The 23985-nt window shown below is 42.9% G+C and overlaps 4 protein-coding genes across 4 annotated transcripts; 1 reads left to right on the top strand and 3 right to left on the bottom strand.

Moving 5' to 3' along the window:
* Positions 1-1288: 1288 nt before the first annotated feature.
* Positions 1289-4514, bottom strand: nat9 (N-acetyltransferase 9 (GCN5-related, putative)). Its single transcript, XM_018665798.2, has 6 exons — positions 4304-4514; positions 3607-3716; positions 3277-3417; positions 3040-3099; positions 2087-2204; positions 1289-2011 (listed from the first exon to the last, which is right to left on the bottom strand). The coding sequence occupies exons 1-6, from the start codon at positions 4378-4380 to the stop codon at positions 1861-1863; spliced, it is 657 nt and encodes a 218-aa protein (XP_018521314.1). The 5' UTR covers positions 4381-4514; the 3' UTR covers positions 1289-1860.
* Positions 4515-4931: 417 nt separating this feature from the next.
* On the bottom strand, positions 4932-14070 carry syt15 (synaptotagmin XV). The gene is given in 10 exon segments (XM_018665817.2): positions 4932-5164; positions 5665-5847; positions 5978-6086; positions 6161-6328; positions 6442-6734; positions 7320-7483; positions 7770-7795; positions 7797-7960; positions 8046-8236; positions 13945-14070. Coding segments are annotated over 9 exon segments (1254 nt in total). The 5' UTR covers positions 8053-8236; positions 13945-14070; the 3' UTR covers positions 4932-5024.
* zgc:112285 (uncharacterized protein LOC561476 homolog) lies at positions 14028-17122 on the top strand. The gene is made up of 6 exons (XM_018665828.2): positions 14028-14163; positions 14277-14386; positions 15313-15407; positions 15487-15767; positions 16177-16340; positions 16445-17122. The coding sequence occupies exons 1-6, from the start codon at positions 14028-14030 to the stop codon at positions 16622-16624; spliced, it is 966 nt and encodes a 321-aa protein (XP_018521344.1). The 3' UTR covers positions 16625-17122.
* timm23a (translocase of inner mitochondrial membrane 23 homolog a (yeast)) lies at positions 16968-20227 on the bottom strand. The gene is made up of 7 exons (XM_018665839.2): positions 19817-20227; positions 19606-19664; positions 19417-19510; positions 19060-19144; positions 18900-18958; positions 18665-18775; positions 16968-17855 (listed from the first exon to the last, which is right to left on the bottom strand). The coding sequence occupies exons 1-7, from the start codon at positions 19920-19922 to the stop codon at positions 17710-17712; spliced, it is 660 nt and encodes a 219-aa protein (XP_018521355.1). The 5' UTR covers positions 19923-20227; the 3' UTR covers positions 16968-17709.
* Positions 20228-23985: the final 3758 nt, after the last annotated feature.

Genomic DNA, 23985 nt, shown 5'->3' with positions numbered 1-23985 from the left:
ACCATGACATCACTAAGTCAGTTTAGTGGATATTCTGAAGCTTTCGATCCAATCACATGACAAGTTTTGCCCTGTGTTTATGGAATTGTAGATGTTCAGATTACATTTTTAGCCTCTACTGTTCCTGCAATCAAAAATGAGCTTTGATCCTCAGTAATGACAAAGATAACACTCTAATTTAAACTAGTTCTACGGAAATTTTCCTCTATCACACAAGCATAGATGCCAAGATGTTTCAGTGTAAACAGATGTATCTGCAATATGGATAATATCCATTTCCTGATCAATTTTACAAACATTAATGTGAATGAGCTCATATGACGACCAAAATATGAGACCCTAAACCACCTAATTTGATGGAGAGCAGCCTGTGAAAGCAGGCAACCACAGTCACCATTAGCCTGTCAAAACTAATCAATCTAACAAATCTATTTCAATCTAGAAAATATCATATTATAATGACATTTGTGCTTTTCACAATAATGGAAGTCTAAAAGTCCACAAGCTAACAGCTCTGTGAGGCTGCACTTGGACACAACTTAACTTTAAATGCTAACGCAATGTGATTAGTTTTGCAGGTGTTATTGATCTAAATTTTGGACAAATTACAGCGTTGACCTGATGGTGGCACTACAACAGCAAAGTGATGACCTGAAGGTAAAATTTCAGGACTATCCATCTGATAGTTGTTGATATATTTTACTGAAAGAAATTAAAATGTCAATCTCATGGTGGCACTAGATGAAAAGTCAGGGAATTACCAAAGATCACAAATGTCACTACAAAATTTAATGACAATCCATTTGACATTTGTTGTGATATTTCAGTCTGAAAGACAGTGTCGCACCTGCCAATCAACTGACTCTACCATCTACAGAGCCACGCCGCTAGCATGGCTAACAATTAGAACTGCTATGTAAATTCCTGCAAAGTATTAATGCGCTAACGTGACTTAAAATCATGCTGTCTTACTGTTCTTATCTTAGACTAATGTTCAATTTTAGCAGGAGATATTTAACTAAATAAAAATGCAGACTGTTAAAATATGAAAAGGAGGTAGATTTTTCCTGCAGTCTTCTTTCAACACACTGAGGTTTGGCTTTTGACAAGTAGAGTATTATGTAACAGCAGCGTTCAATCTCAGCCTGACCTTCTGCTTTTGAATGAGAAAATGATGAGAAATGCAGCAGACTAATGCTGCAATTAGGAGGAATATGAGACAGGGCATATTTGCTATAATGTACAAGAGATGTGTTTCACTCAGATTACCACCAGAAGATGGACATGGTATTCTTTCCTACATGATTTATGTTTTGCTCAGGGTCAATTTCTGCACTTACATTTTAAAGACAACATTTTTAAAGCCTGATTTTAACACATGCAGAATTTGTCTAATTATTTTTTAAAACTGTTTGCAGACAGAATCAGCTGTGCTGAGCTGTGTGTTCTACAGTCATGAATAGTAAAGGTTGTGTGAGGACTCAACTGGAAATATAATTAACCACTTCCACCAGAAACCATCAGATAGATGTCTCCATTCATCATTCGTTTTTCACCCCCACCCCCCTCTCTCGCTCTCAGCATCAGAGACCACCACAAATGCTTCAGAGAAAAGCAGCTGGTCTGGACATTAAAAGAATCACTGATGTTTTAAAAACTGGCTTTTACAGGCACATAATAATAAAAGGCTTTTATCATACTTATCCCATTAAAACTGTCCATGGGGAATTTGATGAAACTTTGTGGGTGTAGAGTAAGTGGAAGAAAAAGCTTTCCCTCTTCTTGTTTTCAAATAACCTGTGGACAATGATCTGCTTCACAGGCTCAAGTCTTTAGGATGTGTGTGTAGAGCACATTACTTCAGTGTGAAACCAGCTCCTGTCTGTTGCCGCAGGTCTGTCGGTAGTCTCGCTCCTTTACAAAGGTCGTGTCGTCCAGCAGCCTCGCCCGAACCAAGTCGTCCACCGTCAGCTCAAGGGTCACCTCTTTGAACACCTTACACACCAGACACCTGCGGCAGGCACGAGGACGACGGTTAGATCTTCTTAACAAAACTTTCGCATTAATTTTAGGCTTCTCACGCAACGAGAATACGTCTCGTCTTCTTACCTCCTGAAAGTGGAGTTTCTTGAACATGCCGATGCTGACCTCGTTGTCCAGCCCGATTTTCGCTTGAAACTTTTTGATCCCGAGTTTGGTGACTCCTGGTGGAAGACAACACACCGATCACTACATTGACTAAATGTTTGGTCGCTGCGGTCTGAAGTGATTTAAAACCCGCACCCACTATGTGTGGACATTTTATGTGTTGATGCAGGTTATGTGTAGCTTTCTGCCACAGTGTCATGTTTTACACTAACACTGTTTAACTGTCAGATTTCTAATGTTTTGATTACTCCATCAGTAGCAAGTGAAACAGCAGCTGCTGTTGGGACTATTAGGAGCAGTTAAAGGCCCAAATGGAATATGTGTATTATTCCTGATTATGTGTATAATCATCTGCAAAGTCAGTTTAGAATGAGCTCTTTACATCTACATAGGGAGCGGGTCCTCTTCCACAGAGCCTGCCATGTTTCTACAGTAGCCCAAAGCGGACAAACCAAATACTGTGGCTCTACAGAGGGCCTTAGACATTTTTACGTCAGCTGACAGCCACTGTGGATTCTCCCATAACCATTGGTTGTTGGTAGAAATCTGCAACCTCACTGCTCAATATCACTAAATCCCACACATTGGTCCTCTATCTTTTCTTGGACAATCAAAGAAATATGAAAAATTAAGAGCTGTTATTTCAGTAAATCAAGTTACAATGAGCTGTGCATCTTCTACATCAGTCTAATCCACTGTTGTCACCATTAATGTGGCAGCTTTTCTTTGCTGTTTTTCTGGCTCTAGCACAAGTTGGAAAATGGTTCAATATGAACACAAAGTCCACACAGTGGCTTTAACCTTCTGTCTCCCTGCTGTAAGTGACGCATTTATGTTTAAATTGTTAATGAGCATAAAGAAATCTTCTGGCAGATGGTATAAGCAGCTCACCGTAGCTCATCATCATGTGTGTCACCTCCTTCCCGATGCCCCGCCCTCTGTAACTGGGCTCTGGTAAAACCAAGAAACTTAGTAAGTATCAGACACATGTGGGAAATGGTTGATGTGTAAAAACCAAAGCACAGGCTGAGTGGTGTGTGTGTGTGTGTGTGTGTGTGTGTGTGTGTGTGTGTGTGTGTGTGTGTGTGTTAAGCCTTTGCTTTTCGGGACGAACACACTGGGCTTCACCTGCTATCATGATCTCCAGCTCAGCCAAGGAGGGGTCTGTGGGGTCAGTCAGAAAGATGTTGACATCTCCCACCATGCACTGCTCCTCCTCCACACTGGGATCTGCCCACCGCTGCTTGTCCAGGATGATGAACGTGCACTCTGGGAAAAATAAATCAAATAAAACAGCTTTTCTTTGAGTAAAAGTTGTAAAGTCTACTCGTGCATGACCTCAGGATGTGTGATCTCTCTGTCTTCATATCATATCCAATGATGACCTGTTATTTATTTCAGCGAGCGGCTGTCAGTGTTAGTATTTGTGTGCACGTCACAGGACAGATGACCCCTTACTGTCATTATCCTCCCTCCAGCTCCTCTGCATGTCGTACTCCTGCTCCAAGGTCAGCGGCTCAGAGGCGGTCAGCTGCTGCAGCTCAGGAGACTTCATCCATGCGTGATACCTGACAAGTGAAAACAGGTGGATAAGAGACAGGTGCTGCAGGTTTCCACAAGTTAAACTTAATACTTCTTACCTTCTAATCTGCCACATAAACAGATGATTATTACACCACAAAGAAACAAAACAAAAAACAAACCAAACATCTACCTGTTATCAGATTAAGATCTTTTAAAAATCTTGTTTCAGATTTGTGAAAACCATTAAATAATCTTTGCTCACAGCCCAAAGTCCACATCAAAAAACACTCCTCAAATGTAGAGCCAGCTGTTGAACATTATTGTTTATACTTCATGAAATTTGTCCTCAGCAAAAAGATTTAATCACGAAGACATAAAACAATTAACTTGGACAAGAAGTGCTGAGATAAATGGCATCTACATCTTCACGAACAACTGAGCAAACTCACTCTGCTGAAGAGGATGGTATAATAAGACTGAACGGCCACTAAACAGACCTTGTGTTGAGATTATTCATTTTATATTTTAGTTTGAAGTATTGGTAAAAGTCTTGGAACAAATGAATGAAGAATTAATGACACGGACTGAATGAATGACTGATGATAGCAGAGTGATCAGCTGTTAGTGTTACCTGGGCACGTGGTCTGCATTGTAAGGAACCAACACGACTCTGTGTCCCTCCAGTAACGTGTTCTCGTTTATCTTCATGGTGTCGACACAGATATGAACCACAGAGTAGGACTGATAATAACTTTAACACACATTCACACGCTGATGTCCATGATGCCAGCTCAGGACTTCCTCATTCACACTCGCTGGTTCAAACCGCAGCTGCACTCTCTGACATAAAGGCAGAAGTCGCCACCTGCTGGACAAAATGTATGAAGCTGCTGACGCAAATATCAAATAAAAAGAGAAAATAAAGTAAAATAAAGACGCTTTCGCATTTCCTACAAACAAATTATTACTATTATTTTTCTCCATGTGTTTGTTATTTAATGATTCCCGCCAATTTTCATTGGTGCTTATTTCATACACAAATACACAAGTGCATTTGATTAAATACTGTTCTGTTTTTAAGTACAATTATTCAGTAGTTTGTACTTTACTTGAATATTTCTAATTTATGCAGTTTTATACTTGTGCTCTTCCACATTTCAGGGGGAAAGACAAAAGGATTATTGCATAAACATATTATTGTATAAAACACATTTTGCATATGTTCTGTATCTAAAATAAAGCAAACTCATACACAAAGATTTAGAATTGTTGAGGGAGAGAATGGTTGTAATTTTTGTTCCTGTTGTAAAATCCTCCTTTATTTATTACATCATATGTGTGTGATGTGGGTGTTAGGTGGCTCGGGCCAGTCTGTGCCACAGTTTGACCGGCTCCTGTGGTGTGTTGACCATGTCCATCCAGTGCTGCAGCTGTGGGCCTCTGGCGTACATGAAGGGGCCTAACACCAGGACTCCCAGCAGGGCCGGAGGCTCTGGGACAAAACATGAAGACAGAAGTAAGGAGACTACACAGGTGACTATCTCAGCTAAAATAAAAAGTAATCAAACCAATATTTGCCTTTTCATGTCTGACGAGATATTTCTTCTGACCAGGTAGTTTTGTGTTTCAAAACTGTGTTTCAAGATTTTTTTTTTAATTTAACTTAATACATACTAGAGTAAAATTACCTGAACTATAAAGCTGCAAAAACTCAGCTCTCAAAAAGCTTAAAGTAAACAAAATGTTCTGTTTTGTTGTAAAAATCTTGACAAGTGAAAATTTCCAGTTCTGTTGGCAGATAATAGCTTATTTTGAGTAATATTTCCCCCGTTTTAATGACATATATTGTTTTGCAGCATAAACTATGGGTGTTCGTTGATCGTCAGAATGTTATTGATGTTAGCTCAAACACTTAATATTTTGCATAATTCTTTTCTACGCTTAAGTTAAATATCAAAGAGGGAAATGTTGAACGCTGAGTTGACCTTTCACCTGAGCGGATGTCATTCGGCTGCTGCACCTCAAACCTCAGACAGGCCTCGTCCAAGTGCTGCGAGCGGAGTTTAAAGGTCACCCTGTGGTTGAAGTGTGGGTTGGTTTCACCTTTTGCTACACAGCTGCGCTTGATCTTCACCACCTGAGTGTGTATCTGTAAGCTCACCTGGACACACACACCTACGAAAAACATGCACATGCTGTATTATTACGCTGTAAGTTCTCACACTTATGTTATATCTTTATACTGTAGTGGAAATGGCTGCATGTGAAAATGCAGCTTTTCTATGACCTGGACAACCACCTGTACCTGTGTCTGTGAGCAGCTGTAGACCTCGAGCCTTCAAAACCACCACAGAGAGGCGCTGCAGAGTCGGACTGTAGCTGAGAGAAATCTGCACATCGCCCAGCTCTGAACACTGAGAGAGATGGCAGGATGATATGAGCTTATATGACTACTATACATTGTGTGTATGTGTGTGTTAGTGTGTACCTGTGTGTCGTCCTCAGTCTCCAGGTCTCTCCAGAGCACCCTGCCGGCCTGACCCAGCTCCCCCTCCAGAGGAAACAGCACCCTGCCCACCGCATGGCGTTTGCCATCTTGCTCCACACTCAGCACACACACACTCAAGGTGCTCTGAAGCACACACACTCTTGACACCTGTGGAGGAAACATACGCACTGTTTTGTCTCTAATGTCGCGTAATCTCTCCTGCTTCTGTGTGTCTTCAGCAGATTTAACACTCTAACATCTGTGAACTCTCAGGTCCTCGCCTGGAAAATGAAGCAGTCGCTGAACTCGGGGTCAGGCCCTGTGCCTCGGGCCTTGGCCTGGCGGGGCCGCCGCTCGTTGGGGAGAAGCCGGAGCTCCACCAGCATGACATTACTGTGGAAACGGGGAGGGAGGTTGCCCAGACGGAGCAAGGAGACCATGAGCTGCTCTCTGCTGTGTCGGTACTCCACAGAGAAGCAGAGACGGGTGGCCATGCCGGGTGGAGGGGCCACCACCTCGTTCAGGGGAGGAACAGAGTAGAGACCGGCGAGCACCGTCCCCACTGGGTACCAACCTGATGGAAACAGGTAAATATCCCGTACCAATCGGTTACCAAAATGGTTGCATTATTAGTGATATTCTGGTCATTTATGATAATATTATGAAACAGGTTGGTCGGTCACTCCATTACTTTGTTCCAGACTAAAATATCTCAACAATTACTGACTGAACATTTTGTTCATGGTTCCCAGAGTATGAATCCTAAGGACTTTAGTGATCCCTTGACTCTTCTTCTAATGCCACTGTGAGGTTGATATTTGTGTCTCTGAGTGAAATATCCTGCTGCAACATTTGGTCCTATACATTCATGGTCTCCAGAGGATGAACTGTAATAACTAACTAATTCCACATCTAACTTATACGCCTGTGTGGACATTTCTATGAACACTAGAGATACAGAATATCTGAGGATGCGTGGACAATTATTTACATCTATGGCAACTATTTTTGTTTTTGTTTTGTTTTTACTATTTTCTCTATAGATCACACTTTAGCTAATACCAGTATTAATCCTGAACTTTGGTTGCAAAGTGATAAACTTTGCTTTTAAATTTCAAAATCACTATAACCATCTCAACAAAACAAAATAATGACCTACTCCTTACTGAGAGTGACCCACGATGGGCTAGTATGTCCCGCCGAGCCTCCATCTTCATCTCCACCTCCTCTTTCTCCTCCATCTCCTGTGTCTCCTCCGTCTTCAGGTCACCGCGCTTTTGTGTTGCGAAGCGAGGAGGCAAGGTGAAAGGGATCTCACTGGGCCTTTCACACAGAGGAAAATGATTAAATGCGTCCTCTGCATCATTTCAAATATCAGTATTGGTATAATTGGTAGACGTATGATTTCTATGATTCCATGTTAGTGTCAGTATCAGGTCTTAAAATTAAAACTTAAGTTCCATTACTTGAGTATTTCCATTTTCTGCCAGTTTATGTTACCACTAAACTTTTTACCTCTACATACATTTGATAACCTTAGTTACTCTGCAGATTATGATTAATAATAGAAAATATAATCAGCTATAAATTGTGGTGCATTGCTACTAACGTGGCCCAGGGGCACTGAGAGACCAGGAATGACCGGAGCAGAGCATGCTGGTACTGAAGGCACCGTGGGGAGCAGCTCCTGGTACTGCCTCTGGCCTTTCTTCTTCCTCCACAGATAGTACATCACCACACCCAGCAGCAGCAGTGACAGGAGACCCACACACAGACCAACAACCAAGAGTAACACCTGGTCTGAGCAAACATACGCATACACAAGGAAAATAAGCCCTAAGTGTATGACAGACAGACGTTGGGTCTGCTGTAGTTTTCTGCTTACCTGCCATGGAGGATTTCAGCTCTAACACCAGCAGAGGATAAATCTCTTCTCGTCTTTTCTTCTTGTCAGCTTTCTCTCAGACAGACTGGCTGTCCAAAGCTGAGGCTACCTCTCACCATTAGTCATTAAACTGAGAGTCTCTGGTAGTGGACCTGCTCGGCAGTAGAGTCTACTACCACTACCATGTGCCCCTGGAGAACAGAGAGAGTACAACACAGCTGGCTGATTCCCACCATGTCAGGCTGTTATTGGTTTTTTTGGTTGGAGACTGTGCTCATAAATATTTAAAGCACTATACCACTGATTTAGGATGCTAACAGGAGGAGGTGGGGGATGAAATCTAAACTTCCTTATCGTTCTGGACCAGACAAAGATACTGAGTGAATTCTTAGTCCTTCTCAGAATCACAATTAATTAATTTAGTTTTTAAGTTTTCTTCTCTATCAGAGTAAAATGGGTACATTGTAAACAGGAACTGTTAATGGAGCCAGTCTCAAAATATGCTCACAAATATAGGCTGTTATTACTATTGCCCTGAAACTGAGTGATTGTGCCTCTGTAATTATTACAACAACAACTGTAGCAGAAACATTGATTCATATTGAAAGTGAATTAAAAGACTTATTTTATGTCTCTGCCTTACACAGAATGAATGTGTAGTTTCCTGTAACCCAACCTCAGCTTGTTATATACTTTATTATGTCTATGCGTGGGTGTCAGTGAAGCCTTCAGCCAATCAAGGCAAAATGGTGTCGTCACAGGTAACTCTAGGTTACGTGTAATATGACATGGCCTGACAACTGATCTGATTTTAGCTGATCAAAATGCTCATTAGCCACTCATCCATTTCACTAACACACACACACACACATGCACAAACACTCTGTTCAGAGATTGGATGGCAGCTAATGAGATCACAGTTAATCCTCAGAGCTAAATGGATCTCTCTCACACGCACACCTACACATATCACTGACAAAGAGAAATCCTCATATTCACACAGATGCCAACTTCAACATGAGGTCCAACTATGAGAGAAGAGACGGAGGAGAAGGTCGAGCTGAAGAAAAGTCTGAGTGTGTTTGAGACTGTGACGGCAGCTGGAAACAGGAGAGGTGAGGGAGGAAGAGTGTGAGGAATGAGGGGAGGAAGGAGTGACGCCATTTAGCACTACCTGCTCTGTGGCAGGGCAGAGGGCAAAACAGGCCACAAGGTGTAAACGTAAAGGTAAGAGGTTATTGCTCTCTTTTGATCTGACATCGCTCTGTATGTTTGTGTATACTAACAGTCATATATGTAGATTAACTGGGTGTTTATTCTTCAAGTGCAGACATATTATGAGGTACTCCAGGTATCTGCAGGTCAACTGTGGTCAAAACACAACCAGGTCAGTTTGGGACAGAGGTGGATAGACAGTTTGGCGTTAGTTTTAACAGAAATGTGGATTTGTGCATGTTGTGCCACTAAATAACCAAGATTAAATATTCATTTTCAATAAGGAGAAGCAGAATTGTCATAATCTGTGTTTTAAAAGCACAAATACACAGATTTCTTTTTAAATAAGTGCACTGACTCTATTGAAAAATAAGATTTTTTTGGGGTAATTTTTTATAACCTCTACCATCCATTCTTGCTTTCTTCCTTTGTTCTTTGTTTTCTGTCAACTTGAGGCCAAATGGTCTTTTAAATCAAGCTACATTTTGTCTAAATAATCGAATAATCTGGATTTAGTAATCTCATTAGGCTAATCTGGAAGCACTTGTGAAATGTGTGGGTGTGTGCATGTCTAAGCATGGACTGGGTGGTGAGGGTGTGTTTTAAAGGCAGAAAGAGAGAAACAAAAGAATAAAGGAATAATTTCACCTCTTACAAACTACTTGTTTGCTTTCTTAGAGTTAGATGAGAAGACTAACGCTATTCTAATGTTTGTTTGCTACAGTAAATATGACAGCTAGCCTGGCTCTGTCCTCACAACAAGTTACATTTTGTTTGTTTAAAACATACAAAAACCAAAATGCTAAAACTAAAATTAGCAGTTTTAAAGGAGGTTACATGGAAGACTATTTCTTATCCCAGAGTGGTAACTTTCCGAAGTCTCCTCTGGTTGCATTATTGTCACAGTTGCCAAAAAGCTAACTGGCTGCAGGCACTAGGTTCACATTGAACTGCTGGAGGAGTTAAGCAAAAGCAAAAGTTCAGTATATCAACCTAAATGATGATAATGGTTGATTATGACCAACAAAAATCAGTTATTGTGGGTTTAGTGATAAAGATCAATTCAACACAAACATTTATGTCTGTCTTTGCAGGTTGGTGCTGTTGCCATGGCGAGGCCTGGACACCCTGTGTCTGAGAGCTACCAGCCAGTCTGCTGTTCAGTCAATCAGTCAGTGTCTTACTCCAGTGAGGCTGGGATTGTGGGATTGGAGGATGAGGACGATCAGGCGCCCATTTTCTCCCTCTCTAAGAGCTCCATGGATGTGGTCATGGCGACGGGTCCGCCCCATAAGCGGGACCCGACCTGGACCAGAATGGACCTGAGACGCAGCTTCAGCACCAACACACACACTGAGAAGCTGCACCCTCAAATGTGGCAGCACGTCAGCACCACCAACAGCCACCAGCTGTCACTCAAAACCCACAATGCGGAGGTGCAGAGTCCTCCTGTGCTCAACGAGCGCTGGATCACCAGCATGCAGCGATGGAGCGGGTGCAGCGGCAGCACACACAGCCGCAGCAGCACCCCAGAGACCATTATATGGAGTGGAGGGACCTCACGCCCCTCTAGTCTAACCCAGGAAGCCCACAGCCCTCTCGCACCAGACTCTCCTATGTCCAAACTGGCCTCTCCACCAACCACACCCTCCCCACTCATCTCCCCCCTCCACACGCCTACTTTACCACCTGTAGATCTTTTAACGTCTGCTTCACCGTCAACACTGAGCGCAAATCAGCAAGGCGACCTACTTGTGTCCTCGCCTGCACCCTCACCACTGCCGTCACCCCTGCAGTCTCACACCTCCTCACCCTTGCCGTCCCACTCCCCCAATCTCCTCCACCACACCAGCACAGAGGACGAGGGCTTCCCAGAGAACAATATTTTTTCTTTTCAATTCCCCTCCCCGATCCCGTCATCTGCTAGTTTAGCGGAAGCAGGTGCATCGTCAGATCTCGGATGCCTTGTTGATGATGTGATAGAAGAGCCGCAGAGTCCTGGAGGCTTGAGGTTATCAGAGGTTGGAGGAGTGAAAAGCCCAGAACAAATGTTTAGCCACCTGACGCCTCATTCTCCAGCAGAAGGACAAGAATCAGGAAGAGGAGGAGTTGCAGTCTGCCACCTTGAGCTGCCATGGCAGCCGGGGCAAAGCTGTCCAATTGGACGAAGCTGGAGGTCACCCCTGATTTCTTCCTTGAGTGACACGCGACTGGGTGACCGTTGCAGATGCAACGTGAACTCCAGAGAGGGCATCGCAAGAGCTCTGAAGGTCGAGGAAGCTACAATGACCCCCAAGCTGAAAATGGTAGACGCAGAAGTGCAAACGATCTCTCCCGTCAGCTCCTGGTGGAACCTCAAGAGAGACACGTCCACCTCCAACATGGGCTCGCACTCCATCTTGGGCTCACCTCCTGGATCAAGGCTGAACCTGAAGTCCTCGGTGGGTTCGAACTCCAATCTGGTGTCGCCGTCTTCCAGCATGTTCCCAGTCAGCAGCGGGGAGGAGGAGAGACGGGGAGATGACCCGATGTGGGACGTTGACTCTCCTTCCTCCCGCGATCTGGAGAGGAGGAGGTCCTGTCTGAAGGCTCAGGGGGAGGAGAAGGACGAGCTGGGGAGAAGGAGCAGCATGAAGCAGGTGCAGTGGGATGAGGATGGGATGACGTGGGACATTCATGGAGCGTCCATGGACCCAGAGGAGCTGAGCACAGCCATACGAAAACATCTGGAACTCCAGAACAGCCCCCGACCGCTGAGACGTTCCTCAAAGAAGAAGAAAGCTCCAAAGCCTCCACTGATATCGAATGTTGTAAAGGCCATGACGCCAGAACTGAATCCACCTGTGATGATCATTACATCGACTTGCATTGTGGAGGATGAGAGTGGGGGGACATCGGAGCCGTACGGAAGGGGGGAGATGGAGGAGGAAGGAGGAGGCAAGAAGGAGGAAACAGCAGAAGCTGCTCACAGGATGAGCAGAGCAGAGGCTGAAGACACAAAAGAAGAAGAAGGGGAGGAGGTGTACAGAGAGGAAGGCGCCAACCATACTAAGTCACCTTCCCGTGGGAGCGGCCACAACCGAACGAAGAGCGTGATCAGGTCCCTGAGGAGGCCTCGGTGGTGTGGGGGCTCCAGAAAGGCAGATGACTGATTAACTCTATGCTGATCAGTTTGCACAAAAGCACAGCTAATACACTCTGAATGAGGCTGAGAGAGACACTGGAAGCAGTTTTAACTTTTATATGGGTTTATCCTGCTGTCGACTAGACTTTATTTTCATCATTTAGTAAAAAGTTGGACATGCAGTGTTAGAAAATGTGTTCCTCCGCTCATTAGATTCCACTGTTTAGTGACGGGTGGATGCATTTCTGGTGAGGTTTTCAAGAAAGTCAGGAGTTACCGGTGAACTAGCAAAACAGCTACAGATAGATTTGTTGCTGTAGATGTTCAATAAAACCAAAGTTTGTCTTTGTACTTCTGTTGTTCTGAAAGTTTTCGTTTTGTTTGTGGATTTTATTCATAAGAAATACCCATGTCAGCTGACAAATAAGGGAAGTGCAATGAAAGAGTAACTCATCTTAATTCACACTCAAATATTTACACTGACAATAAACAAAATCCAGGAGGTGACTCAGCTCAAATGTGTTGTCAGAAACACACCGCTAAGCCTCTCTTCACTCTCCCCTACTCTGTTCCCACAGTCACTCAACTCAAAACACACACACACACACACACACACACACACACACACACACACACACACACAAAGTTGAGTTGTATGTAAACTTAGTGAACCACAGTGGTGAGAGCATTCAGGCACTACCATTCAGATGAGCGGGCACATTCTCTCTCTTTCACCACAGTTTAAAAAGCTCATCTCACTAGTGGCTTCCACTGCAGTTATTATTTTCACAGATGTGTGTGTGTGTGTGTGTGTGTAGAGCGGAGGGTCTCTGCTGCTTTTCATCTAGTTATTACGTTCATACAGGTTTTAAAGTCTCTGTCTCTAAGACATGGCGACATGAATTTCATTTCTGGATGATCTAGAAAATACACTGTAAACAGTTTCAAATAAGACTGTTTCCTCTGTAGTGAGTAGTTGCACTGACAGCTGTTCACAGCATGACATAGATGTGTTATAATACTAATTATAAAATGTAATAAAATATGTTTTTTCTTATATTATAAAACATGTTATTATGTCTAACTCTAGAAGTGACGCTTCATATTCTGGTGTTTGTACCCTCATTCGCCTCCTCCTCCTCATACCTTTGACTGACATGAATGAATATCCATATAAGCCATGTTTTGGCAGCTGAACACACGAATAACAACATCTTTTTTCTACTGAGTCATGTTTACACAGAATGAACTATAGTGGACATCAAGGATATCAAATATAAAAGTCACACTCAGGTCACTATGTCACTGCTGTGAAACATGTGACATGATGTTTGTGTACAGTGCTGTGCTGCCTTTGTCCTGTGTGCATGTTAGCGTACTGTGTGCATACTATATGTATGTGAAAGTGCTGATGGGACTCCCCGAAATCCCCATTTTTCTCAGCTGCAGTGGAAACTCATAGCTGCAGGAGAACAATCCAGCGCCCTGCCTTTGTTATGACATGGCTCATTGTCCCCCTGGAGATGTGTGTTTGTGTGTGTGTGTGTGCTGTATGTGTACCTGTGTATGGACATCTGCGTGTCCACTGTTGCCTGGTATAAATAACGTGGGATGTGTGCCGGCCGGTGATTCTGTGGAAGACGATGGCTGTACCGGGACCTCCTCTGCTTCTCCTTCTGTCTCTGCTGCTGCCGCTGCTGTTGAGCAAGGCATCACTGCCCGCAGCTGCATACACACTCACCCCCGGACGACAACCGCAGCACAAAGTCCTCCACCTGGGTGAGGGCAAACACACATACAGATGCTTCATAGAAGAACATGGAGGCTCCTTTTCAAACATTTTCAAATTCCTTCTCCTCTGTGTTTTATCTGTGGTGTCTCTCTCCTCCCAGACTGGCCTGAGGATTGTGGTATGGCTCACTTCAAACCCAACATGGCTGAGAGGATTGTGTCTGGGAACGAGGCCAGGCCTCATTCCTGGCCCTGGCAGGTCTCTCTGCAGGTAAATCTGTCTGTGCATTGACATGGTTCATTAATTGTCAGAACACAGTGAAAAAGACCAATTACAAGTTTACACAGCCTAAAGTGACGTCTTCAGATTACTTGTTTTGTCTGACCAGTAGTTTAAAACTACCAAAGCTGGACCATTTGAAGTAAAGTCTCACATGACTGACTTAAATGACTGTTGTTGATCATCTCTTGACTCATTGACTAATTTTCCAGCACAATTCCTGTCTGAATAACTTCAACTGGTACCATAAATTGTCAGAACATTGATATTTTTGGACCACTACACAAGATGGAGACAACACTTCTCAAAAGGAATTGATAAGTAATTAATAAGTATTGCCTGATTAATACCATATTTTGAGGCCAATAACAAAATTGATTTTTAAAAAGAATTAGTTATAAATTCAAAAATCTATAAACAAAGAGCATGAACAAATTTGGTTATTACAAACCTTTGTACTGAGTGCATTAGTTTACAGTTAAAAACTCTGTAATATGTGTTAATATCAGTAAATAAACTGTCCATAAGTTCTTGTTAAATTCAACTGTTCTGCCACAAATCTGTCTTGATTGGATAAATGTAATAGAATAAGTTTTATTTGATTTTCTTAATATTTGAGTACATGACACCAGTTTAAACTCATTAGACAATCTAAAGGACATAGAAGGGATGAATTCATTACATGAACATCATTACTGGACTCATAAATATGTCATAGATTTAATGCCGAAAAACACCAAGCTGGAACGTGTTTTGCAGTGACATAAACACAAACTCTAAAAAGCCCTGTGCTTCTGTGCTTCCTCATACAATGTAAGCGATATATAGGGGGTGATATGGATGGGCTTCTGTGAGAGATATAAAGAAAATGAAAATGACCATTTCTGATCAGAAGGCTGTCTGCTTGTCTCTCATAGGTTCGTCCCAGGGGAAGTAAACAATACATTCATGTGTGTGGAGGAACTCTGATCCACAAGAACTGGGTCCTTACTGCTGCTCACTGCTTCCAGAAGTAAGAAAACCAGCCATTAAAACAAAAAAAGTTAAATGTTTGACAAACACAAACACAAAATTCTTCGGTTTCTTCTCAGGGGTAAAGCTGAGGATTCTGGGAGCTGGAGGATCGTCCTGGGGAAGCACCAGCTGAAGCGTTCAGAGACAGCTGAGAGAATTTTCCCAGTGAAGAGAATCTACCGGCACGAGAACTTCCGTTACCCCGCTCACAGTGAGCTGGACTATGACATCGCCCTGGTGAAGGCTGCCACAGACATCCTCCCCTCAAACTTCATCCGCTACGCCTGCCTGCCGCGCAAGCAGACCAGCCTCAAACCGGGACACTACTGCTGGGTCACAGGCTGGGGAGACACTCGAGGTGAGTACAGGATGATGATTAAGAAAAATTCTATTAAGATTAAAGTGATTACAGCTTTTCTTTGCTTCCATATAAAAACAGCACCAACACACTCAGAATATATATATAAATAATCCAACACAAAGGCTGTGGTTGAATAGTCTTTTTTGCTTACATAGCCTAATTTAAGTTAGCACAGCAGTTAAGTCCTTATTAAGTCTCATTGACCTTATTTTTTTGACTACCCGACTGCAGCCAATGTGCAGCTGAGGCTGATGGGAGTGACATTAGTTAATTTGCGTGATTGTTGTTTAGATATTTCAGTCTGGACTGACATTACCACGCCACTGATGTGACTAAAAAGGGAAGAGAAGTAGAAATGAAAATGCAGTTCAAAGTCAGTTAATATGCTCCTTTAAACACATTTCAGGCGGGAAGGAGAATGTGTCTCTGGCAGAAGCCTTAAACCAAGCTCGCCTCCCCATCATCGACTTCAAGACCTGTCGACAAAAGAAATTCTGGGGCGACCGTGTCCGAGACTCTATGATCTGTGCCGGGTTCAGAGATACTGAGGATCCACCTGCTGCATGTCAGGTAGGACTGAGATTTACATAAGTCGACCTATAGCTTGAGGATTAGTTTCCTGAATGAATGGATCAATCATTAAAGAATGCGTCATGTCCTCTCTGTTCTTCCAGGGCGACTCTGGTGGTCCTCTGCTGTGCCAGCTGGGGCGGGACCGCTGGGAGGTGCACGGTGTGGTGAGCTTCGGCCCCATCGGCTGCACCGTGGAGAACAAACCCAGCGTGTTCACCCGCACCGCCGCCTACATCCCCTGGATCGAGGCTACGCGCATCAGGGACTTCTTCCTGCACTAAGAGGACCGCCTGATTCAGCGCTGACAGCAAACATAAGCTCTGTTTTGTTTCATGTCCAACGTCTGCAGACGACCACAAACTGTTTTTTTTCTACAAGTCTCGCAGCCACAGTTCAGTTTTGTTTCACCATTTCTGGAACTTAACGCAGCGGCCACTTCCAAGTTGTAAATACGTGTTCTGAATGTGCAATAATTATTTTATAACACTATATTTTACAGTGCACACTATGCACTGCTGTGACTCTGGACAGCAGAAAGCTGAGACAGAGCACTGCATAGTTTACACTGCTCATGACCTTTTACACCAAGTCTACTTTGCGCAATAAAACCGGTAAAAAGCAAAAAAGTTTTCCCATTTTTTTTTATTTAGTTTTTCATACAGTGGGTTTTATGGAGACACATTAACAGCACGCACTTCCAGTAGAGCTTTACAGTGACTTCTTCTCGCACAGTAAAACAAAACCCACTACAGATAACGCTTTAATAAATACAAGAGTAGAACTGACCGTAAGGGTTTGTTCTGTGTTTGCACGTCTTGGTTGAAAATCTCTTTGCTCTTCTACAACAGAAGAGTCTTTCAGTCCAGAATCACAACATGAATCCACTGCCACTCATCTGGTGAAGCACATACCAGATGTCACAAAGTAGAATCGGCTCATTCAACCCACATGTCATGGGTTCACAGGATTTCAAAACTAGCATCAAAGAAGACTAATAAGTCTCCCATAAACAATGATATAACAAATGACATCCTCACAGGGTGTCCTCATTACTGATCAGATCAGTGACAGGAATACCTCAGAGGATAAAGACAAATGGAGGAGAGGTGCTGGATCTCCAGTGGAATTTAGTTTGCATTTTCACAACTTCTTTTTCAGACACATCTTTCAATTCCCAGAATGCTTCAGGAAAGGAAAAAGAGAGTGACTTATGGAGGGAGGAACCAGCAACTGGGGCCACCTCACTTCCCTGGAAAGCACACTGCATTTGACCAGAGTCTAATTCCTCTTAGTGCTGTGGTTAAAGGCTGTGTCCTGGAGAGATATTTGGCCCTAACACTGAAGCAGATGTGTGGGGAGAAAAGGTTTAGTATAGCCTGGAGGAGGAGGAGGAGGAGGAGGAGGAGGAGGAGGAGGAGGAGCCAGCGAGGTGGTCCCAGTTGTTGTAGAGAGCGTAGGCACCAGACAAGGCTAAACCAACCAGACCTCCGCGGGCTACACCCTTTAATCCACCTGTGAATGCACAACAGTAACAGAGTGAGGGATAGAGCTGCGGATGAACACACAATAAACAGTAATACACACCAGTCATTAAGTCTGACAGCATAAACACATATAATAAACAGTAACTTAAGCCAATTCTTTTTAATTCATCCTCCAGTAAGTATCAGCTGGGTGGGGCTTTGCTTGACTTTTAGGTACTTTTCAGTTTATCTCAATGTTTGTCTCACGCTTACTGTTCTTCCCTTCATGTTAAAACATGCAAAACACCTAAATACTACATGTAAGAAAAAAAGAAGGTGACTTGGTGGTGAAATTAGTCCCGCATTGACTATCAAGACATGATGCTACAGTACATTACAGTATTTACCTTAGCATGCATAAAAGTCAAAATTATGTTCTTCACTTCTGTGCTCAAATAATCAGGTGGTTGATATATGACTTTATGAGTACATCAGCCCACCTCATTAAGATGTTTGTTAAGCAAAAATGTCAAACAATCGCTGGTTTCTAATTACTGTAAATTGCCTTTCTTTGGGTTTTAGTGTTGGGGCAATTACAAGACGAGCTCTACTGAACTGCAACAAATATTTTTCAACATTCTTTGACATTTAATACATCCTTTGATAAATGCTAAAATACACCTGACAGAGTTATCAATAATGAAAATAATCTTAAACTGCAGTTCTTATTGTTTGCGCACATGGAATGAAATCTAGCTGCCCCCATCAAAACACAAGTCCAAATAGTTAAAGGCTGAAGTCAAAAACAGGCACAGCTCACATCAGTGTCTGGCATACAAGCAGAAAAAAAACACCTACTTCCTGATTTAAAGAGCATCCCAGTTAAAGTCCCAGCAGCCACTGTGTTGATGTCATCCTCTGCTCCTCTGGCCTTTTCTATCACCACACCAAAAGCACTGTACAACAACGCTGCAATGGCAAAGAAAAATTCATTGGCTGAGTGCAAGTAATACTATCTTACATACCGCAGTGTGATTTTAAACTGTGAAACTAGCTGACAGGTATAAATCTACATCATTTTCTTCAGACTTACCGACAGAACCAAGAGAGTTGGCCCACGAGGCACCCTGCCTGGTCACCATGTTAAGAATCCTGGAGAGAGAAAGCAAACATAGTAGAGGACAGGTCAAGACATCCAGGCCTAACATTAGGAGCAATAACACTGGTGCAGTGAACTCAGTCTCCATACTCACTGTACATTACGAGGTTTGGACCACACCATGTCTCTGGTCTCCTTTAGGCCCATCCTGAGACCATTTACAGCTCCGAGAGCGGCTCCTGAAGCCAAAACAAAGAGGTTGAGTGAGGCTGAGTTAGGTCATCCTTTGCTTGTTTTATAGAGCGATTTAATTACAGTATTTAATTTTGCTCACTTTGTGATTCTATGACCATGTTTGTCATTTGTTGGGATGTGTGGCTTTTGTTTGTCTTCTTAGTGAATATGTGTATATATTCATTTTCTAACATTCATCTGATGTGAATTAATAAATTGTTGTCCTGCTTAAAGCTGTGAGCCATTATGAAAGTTACAGGTGTTCACTGAGTCTTACCAGTCATACAGGAGCCTCCAATTGTGAAGAAAGCTAGTTCAAACCTTCCTCTTGTTTTATTGGCGCCTGTGGGTAGAATGAACTCATCTGTGTCCTAAAATAAAACGTAATCAAACTGTTACAATCAATGTAACACTCAAAAACACAGACTTACTCCAAAACAACGATTATAACTCAGCTTTATCTTACCTGAACCAGATAACGAGGGTCGACATTGAGGTAAGGGGACAGGGGGCTCATTCCAGTCACTGAAATGACATTATAACACACATGCACCGTCAGCTACATGTTACACTCATTTTATTTTTCATTGATTTTAAGGCCTTGATGCATGTACAGTTGTTAGCCCTAGAGCTAACTGAAGCTATAGCACGTAACAGAGAGATTACATGACACTTACATGGGACTCCGGCGAGCTCTGTGTTGGAGTATTCAGGTGCACCGCCGCCAAAGAGACCCCCGAGACCTGCTCTGACACCCCCCGATCCTTGTGAGTTGTTGTCCATGGTTAAACACGCTCCGGAGGGTCACCTAAAACAAACTGGAGCCAGGAAGTGGCTGCTAGCAGAGCCGGCCTGGCTAGCTAACGTTAGCTATGTTGCAACACTCAAAATTCAGGACGAAACGATGAACGACGAGCGACTGGATCCACCGAAAACAACAGACAATATCCTCGCGGTGTATGTGTTGAATCCTAAGTGAATTTTCCAAGTGACTTTTTTTCTTTGAGAATTACCTAACTCGTCTTCTCACCATGCCCCTGACCTCCAGCAGCATGCTCTGTCGTAAAGGGACGACTGACGTTGCCATGCGTCATTACGTCAAAAAAGATCATGAAATGTGGAGGGAACAAGCAACAAAACATAGCTCCTAAAACTCGATTTAATTGATCAGTTGTTGTGTGCAACTTTTTAAAGCGATAAATGAAGAGACATGTGCGTTTTATGATGTTTATAAGCCTAATAAAACTCACGTTTTTACGACACATGAACAGATCTGGGGTCTATTTACTTAACGAGGGCAAACACTTGTGAAGGAGACGGAACATCACAAACTGATCTGTGAGCTGTTTGTGCAGCTGAGGGGCAAACAACATAAAGACAGACCAAACGTTACAAAACTCACAATGGAGGTGGACACAAGTTGATATCACGAGGTCCACCTCAACAAATATAGATTTTTGTCAGTATTCTCACTGTATTGATCGATTATTTTAGCAAAGAGGTAAAGTATTGGAAGTAGTAGTAGTAGTAGTAGTCATTACAGTGCATCACATTTTATGAACTGATGTCAGATCTTAGTCTGCAAAATAATTAGTGACACTAGATGCCAAATAAATGACTATTTGTTTTTATATACATGCAAGTAGGTTACTTTCTTAACTTAAAAATGAAAGTACTATAGTTCCCATGAAATGTCAGAAAATCAAAAATCTGCTGTACTTTGATTTTTATTTCTATATTTGTGACCTTGTAGTGACCTCTTTTTGTATTTATTTGTCTTAATGAAAGGTGTTTGGCTAAGACCCTTTGTTATCTCTCTTCTATCTGTTGTAAAAGCACAAAAACGCCCTCAAGGCTACTGTAAATCAGAGGAACAAATAAAAATACTAAAATAAAATACTCACATATAAGAAGTTGGTAAAATTACTTACTGGTATTTTTTGTATTCTGATTGACTTTTCAGTGGGTTACCTGTTGCAGTTGTAAAATGGTGGACATCCTCAGATACTCCACAGGGAGGCGGCAGAGTGCTCATAGTAAAGATGAGATGAGCTGTAGAGGGGTCAAACATGTTAGATCTGGTGCTCCTCAGCCCTCATTCTAATTAGGCCTGATTTAATTGACTGATTTAGTTACATTTGGATTTGCATGGTGCTGTTTGCATTAACTGAAGTAAGGAGGTAGAGCTGGGTTAAATAACTTCCATATGACACCTATCAGGCCTTGCAATGCAAGACCCCCCCTGACCCCACCACCACCACCACCACCTTTCAATGCCTGCTGGGCACTTAGCCTTTGATACAACGCAGGGACGAGACCACACACACATGTGCACACGTACGCGCACATCCATGCGGCTCAGCCTCAGCCATCTGCTGCCAGTCAAAGGGACAGAGCCACTGAAGGAATTTAGTGTGTTGAATTTCACGAATAACAGAGCATCTTATTTGGATTCTGCCATTGTATGTGTGTATTCAGAGGGGGCCAAGTGGAGCGATGAAGTTTGCCATTGTCGCCCAGTGTGGGTGTTTTCAGACTCTCTGGCATGATCTGTGAGTTAGTGTTCTCTGTGTTACTGCCCAGTGTGCCCACTGTCTTTCCCACAATGCCCCATTCAGCCCTGGGCCTCTCTCTCTCTCTCTCTCTCTCTCTCTCCCCCCACCCTCAGACTGAGCTGCCACCCATTTTGTGCCTCTGGCTAGTCATCATCCTCATCACCATCATCATCATCATCATCATTGTTGGGCTATGAACTAATTTTTCAGTTGTGGAATAAAATAGCAGTGATGTCATCTTTGTTATCTTTTTCCGCAACTCTTGTTTTCATCCTCTCCTTCCTCTCCCTCTCTCCCTCTCTCTTTCTTTCTGTCTCTCTGAGCTCCCAAACACAAAAGACAGAGAGGCCACGACAGGACCCCAGTGTATGCTGGTTGTCAAGGAGACAAGGAGACAGTGTTGGGTCTTTAAACTGCCTCAGAGGGGTGTGTGGGGTTAGGGGGAGTTGGCCTTATTTACATGGGAAGAGGACAAGGGGAGAGAGAGAGAGAGAGAGAGAGAGAGGTTTGAAATACAACTTTTGAGCCGTTTCCCTGCAGCTTATAGGACTCCACTGTTATTCGACTAAAATCATTCCGCCGCCGCCGCTCAGTCATCAAATATTTACCAAGCAGAGGAAATCTGGAGCTGTTCATTATGTGGAGAACAGCGTGCATACATAGCAATGTAAATCAACCTGTCCTTTCCTCTCACTTTCCCCCTTTTTCTCTCCCACAGACACACACACACACACACACACACACACACACACACACATTCATGCACACAAACACACTTTGATTGTAAGCGCTGGGAGCTCTGGGCCCCAACGTTGGCAATGGCAAGCGCTGACTGCAGAATACATTACCAGATGCTTGAAGAGTGTTTCATACCAGACCAGGAGAACAAGAAAATAAAAAAATAATAAAAGCACGAAACTTTGACTGAAAAACAGGAAAAGCAGAGACGAGAAGAAGAGTACACACCCATCCAAACACACATGCACCCCCACCCATCCCTCCCCACACATTCCCTCGCTTTCTCTCTTTTATTTTCTCTCTCTTTTGCTATCTCCACTCCGTGCTTCCACTCTTGCTTCTTCCTGTCCAAGAGGATTGTCAGCAGCAGTGGTCACATTATGTCCCTTTCTCTCTCTCTCGCTCTGTCTCTCTCTCTCTCTCTCTGTGATCGGGGGGTTGGGGTTGTGGCCGCAGAGCAGGCTCAACTCCAAGCCTGAAGTTCAATATCACCCCTCTACTCCACAATGAAAGCAGGAAGGGCAGGGAGAGGACGAATGAGCCACCCACTGCTGCATTCACCACGGAAAACCCCATGTGAATCTTTTTTTTCTGTGTGTGTGTGTGTGTGTGAAACTTTAAATGTGTGGGTTTTACTTTTAACTTCCAAGTGTCAAAGGCTCAAAAGGATCAAATTCCCAACAGAACATTTAAAAAATGACCCTCCTTATGTTTACATTTTTAATAACCGCACCCTCAGAGAGAAGAGGGGGGCAGAAGAGTCTAATTAAAACAAATCTAGCTACTATGACACATGTAGCTTTACTAGTTGTAGTTTTTCAGAGACTTCAGGGACAGACTGTGATCCTGTGTGATATTTACTCTGCAGATGTTTGAGGGCGAGCTTGCACAATCAATTTCCCTTCAATTCCCCAGCCATCTAGTCCTCCAAACCTGAAACCCCCCCCCTCCTCTTTTTTTTTTCCTTCAGTTATACATGCGCATGCCTCTGAGGAACCATGGTGAGTTGGGTGTGTTTTGTTCTCTCTTATTACACACATCAATGTCTGCAATGTCCACTTTAAAAGCAGAAGGAAGATAGGAAAGAACACAGACAAGGAGAAGTGGGGAGAAAAACATGTCATGGCCTTTTCCCTGCACTTTGTCTCAAGTATCTGCTGTTTTTCTTTTTTCTTTCTTGTCCCTCTGTATCTAAGGAGTGTTTGGTGATTAGTATGCAGAAAGGAAGCTGATTTGCATAATTAAGTGCTACAGAGAAAAAGCAACAAAGTTTGTTAGTTTTACAACTATGAGTTTAATAGTGTACAAAGAGTTATTCCTGCTCAGAATACTTTTAAAAGTTAAAAGTTCATTGTTCAACACATATCTTTCTTTTTGTTTTTTTAAACTTTTAGACACATATTTTTTTTTAAAGGAATCCAAAGCAGAGACAGATACCATTAAAGTGGTTAATGATCACAGAAGTGGTAACAGTTAGTAACCTACACTTGGGACTGAAGAGTAGATTAATGTTGTACTACACTGTTAATTGTCACACTTAAAGTATACAAAAG

This window comes from Lates calcarifer, linkage group LG23 (assembly GCF_001640805.2).
Source record: "Lates calcarifer isolate ASB-BC8 linkage group LG23, TLL_Latcal_v3, whole genome shotgun sequence".
Classification (NCBI taxonomy): Eukaryota; Metazoa; Chordata; class Actinopteri; family Centropomidae; genus Lates; species Lates calcarifer.
This window is presented reverse-complemented; position numbering and strand designations above follow the sequence as displayed.

Coding starts and splice junctions, on each gene's coding strand:
- nat9 (XM_018665798.2), bottom strand. CDS start 4,380: ATGAAGATAAACGAGAACACGTTACTGGAGGGACACAGAGTCGTGTTG. Junction 3,717..4,303: donor AATGCAGACCACGTGCCCAG/GTAACACTAACA, acceptor TTCACTTGTCAG/GTATCACGCATGGATGAAGT. Junction 3,100..3,276: donor GCTGGAGATCATGATAGCAG/GTGAAGCCCAGT, acceptor TGGTTTTACCAG/AGCCCAGTTACAGAGGGCGG.
- zgc:112285 (XM_018665828.2), top strand. CDS start 14,028: ATGGCTGTACCGGGACCTCCTCTGCTTCTCCTTCTGTCTCTGCTGCTG. Junction 14,387..15,312: donor CCTGGCAGGTCTCTCTGCAG/GTAAATCTGTCT, acceptor TGTCTCTCATAG/GTTCGTCCCAGGGGAAGTAA. Junction 16,341..16,444: donor ATCCACCTGCTGCATGTCAG/GTAGGACTGAGA, acceptor CTGTTCTTCCAG/GGCGACTCTGGTGGTCCTCT.
- timm23a (XM_018665839.2), bottom strand. CDS start 19,922: ATGGACAACAACTCACAAGGATCGGGGGGTGTCAGAGCAGGTCTCGGG. Junction 18,776..18,899: donor CAACTCTCTTGGTTCTGTCG/GTAAGTCTGAAG, acceptor TTGCCATTGCAG/CGTTGTTGTACAGTGCTTTT. Junction 17,856..18,664: donor GATGCTCTTTAAATCAGGAA/GTAGGTGTTTTT, acceptor GTGCATTCACAG/GTGGATTAAAGGGTGTAGCC.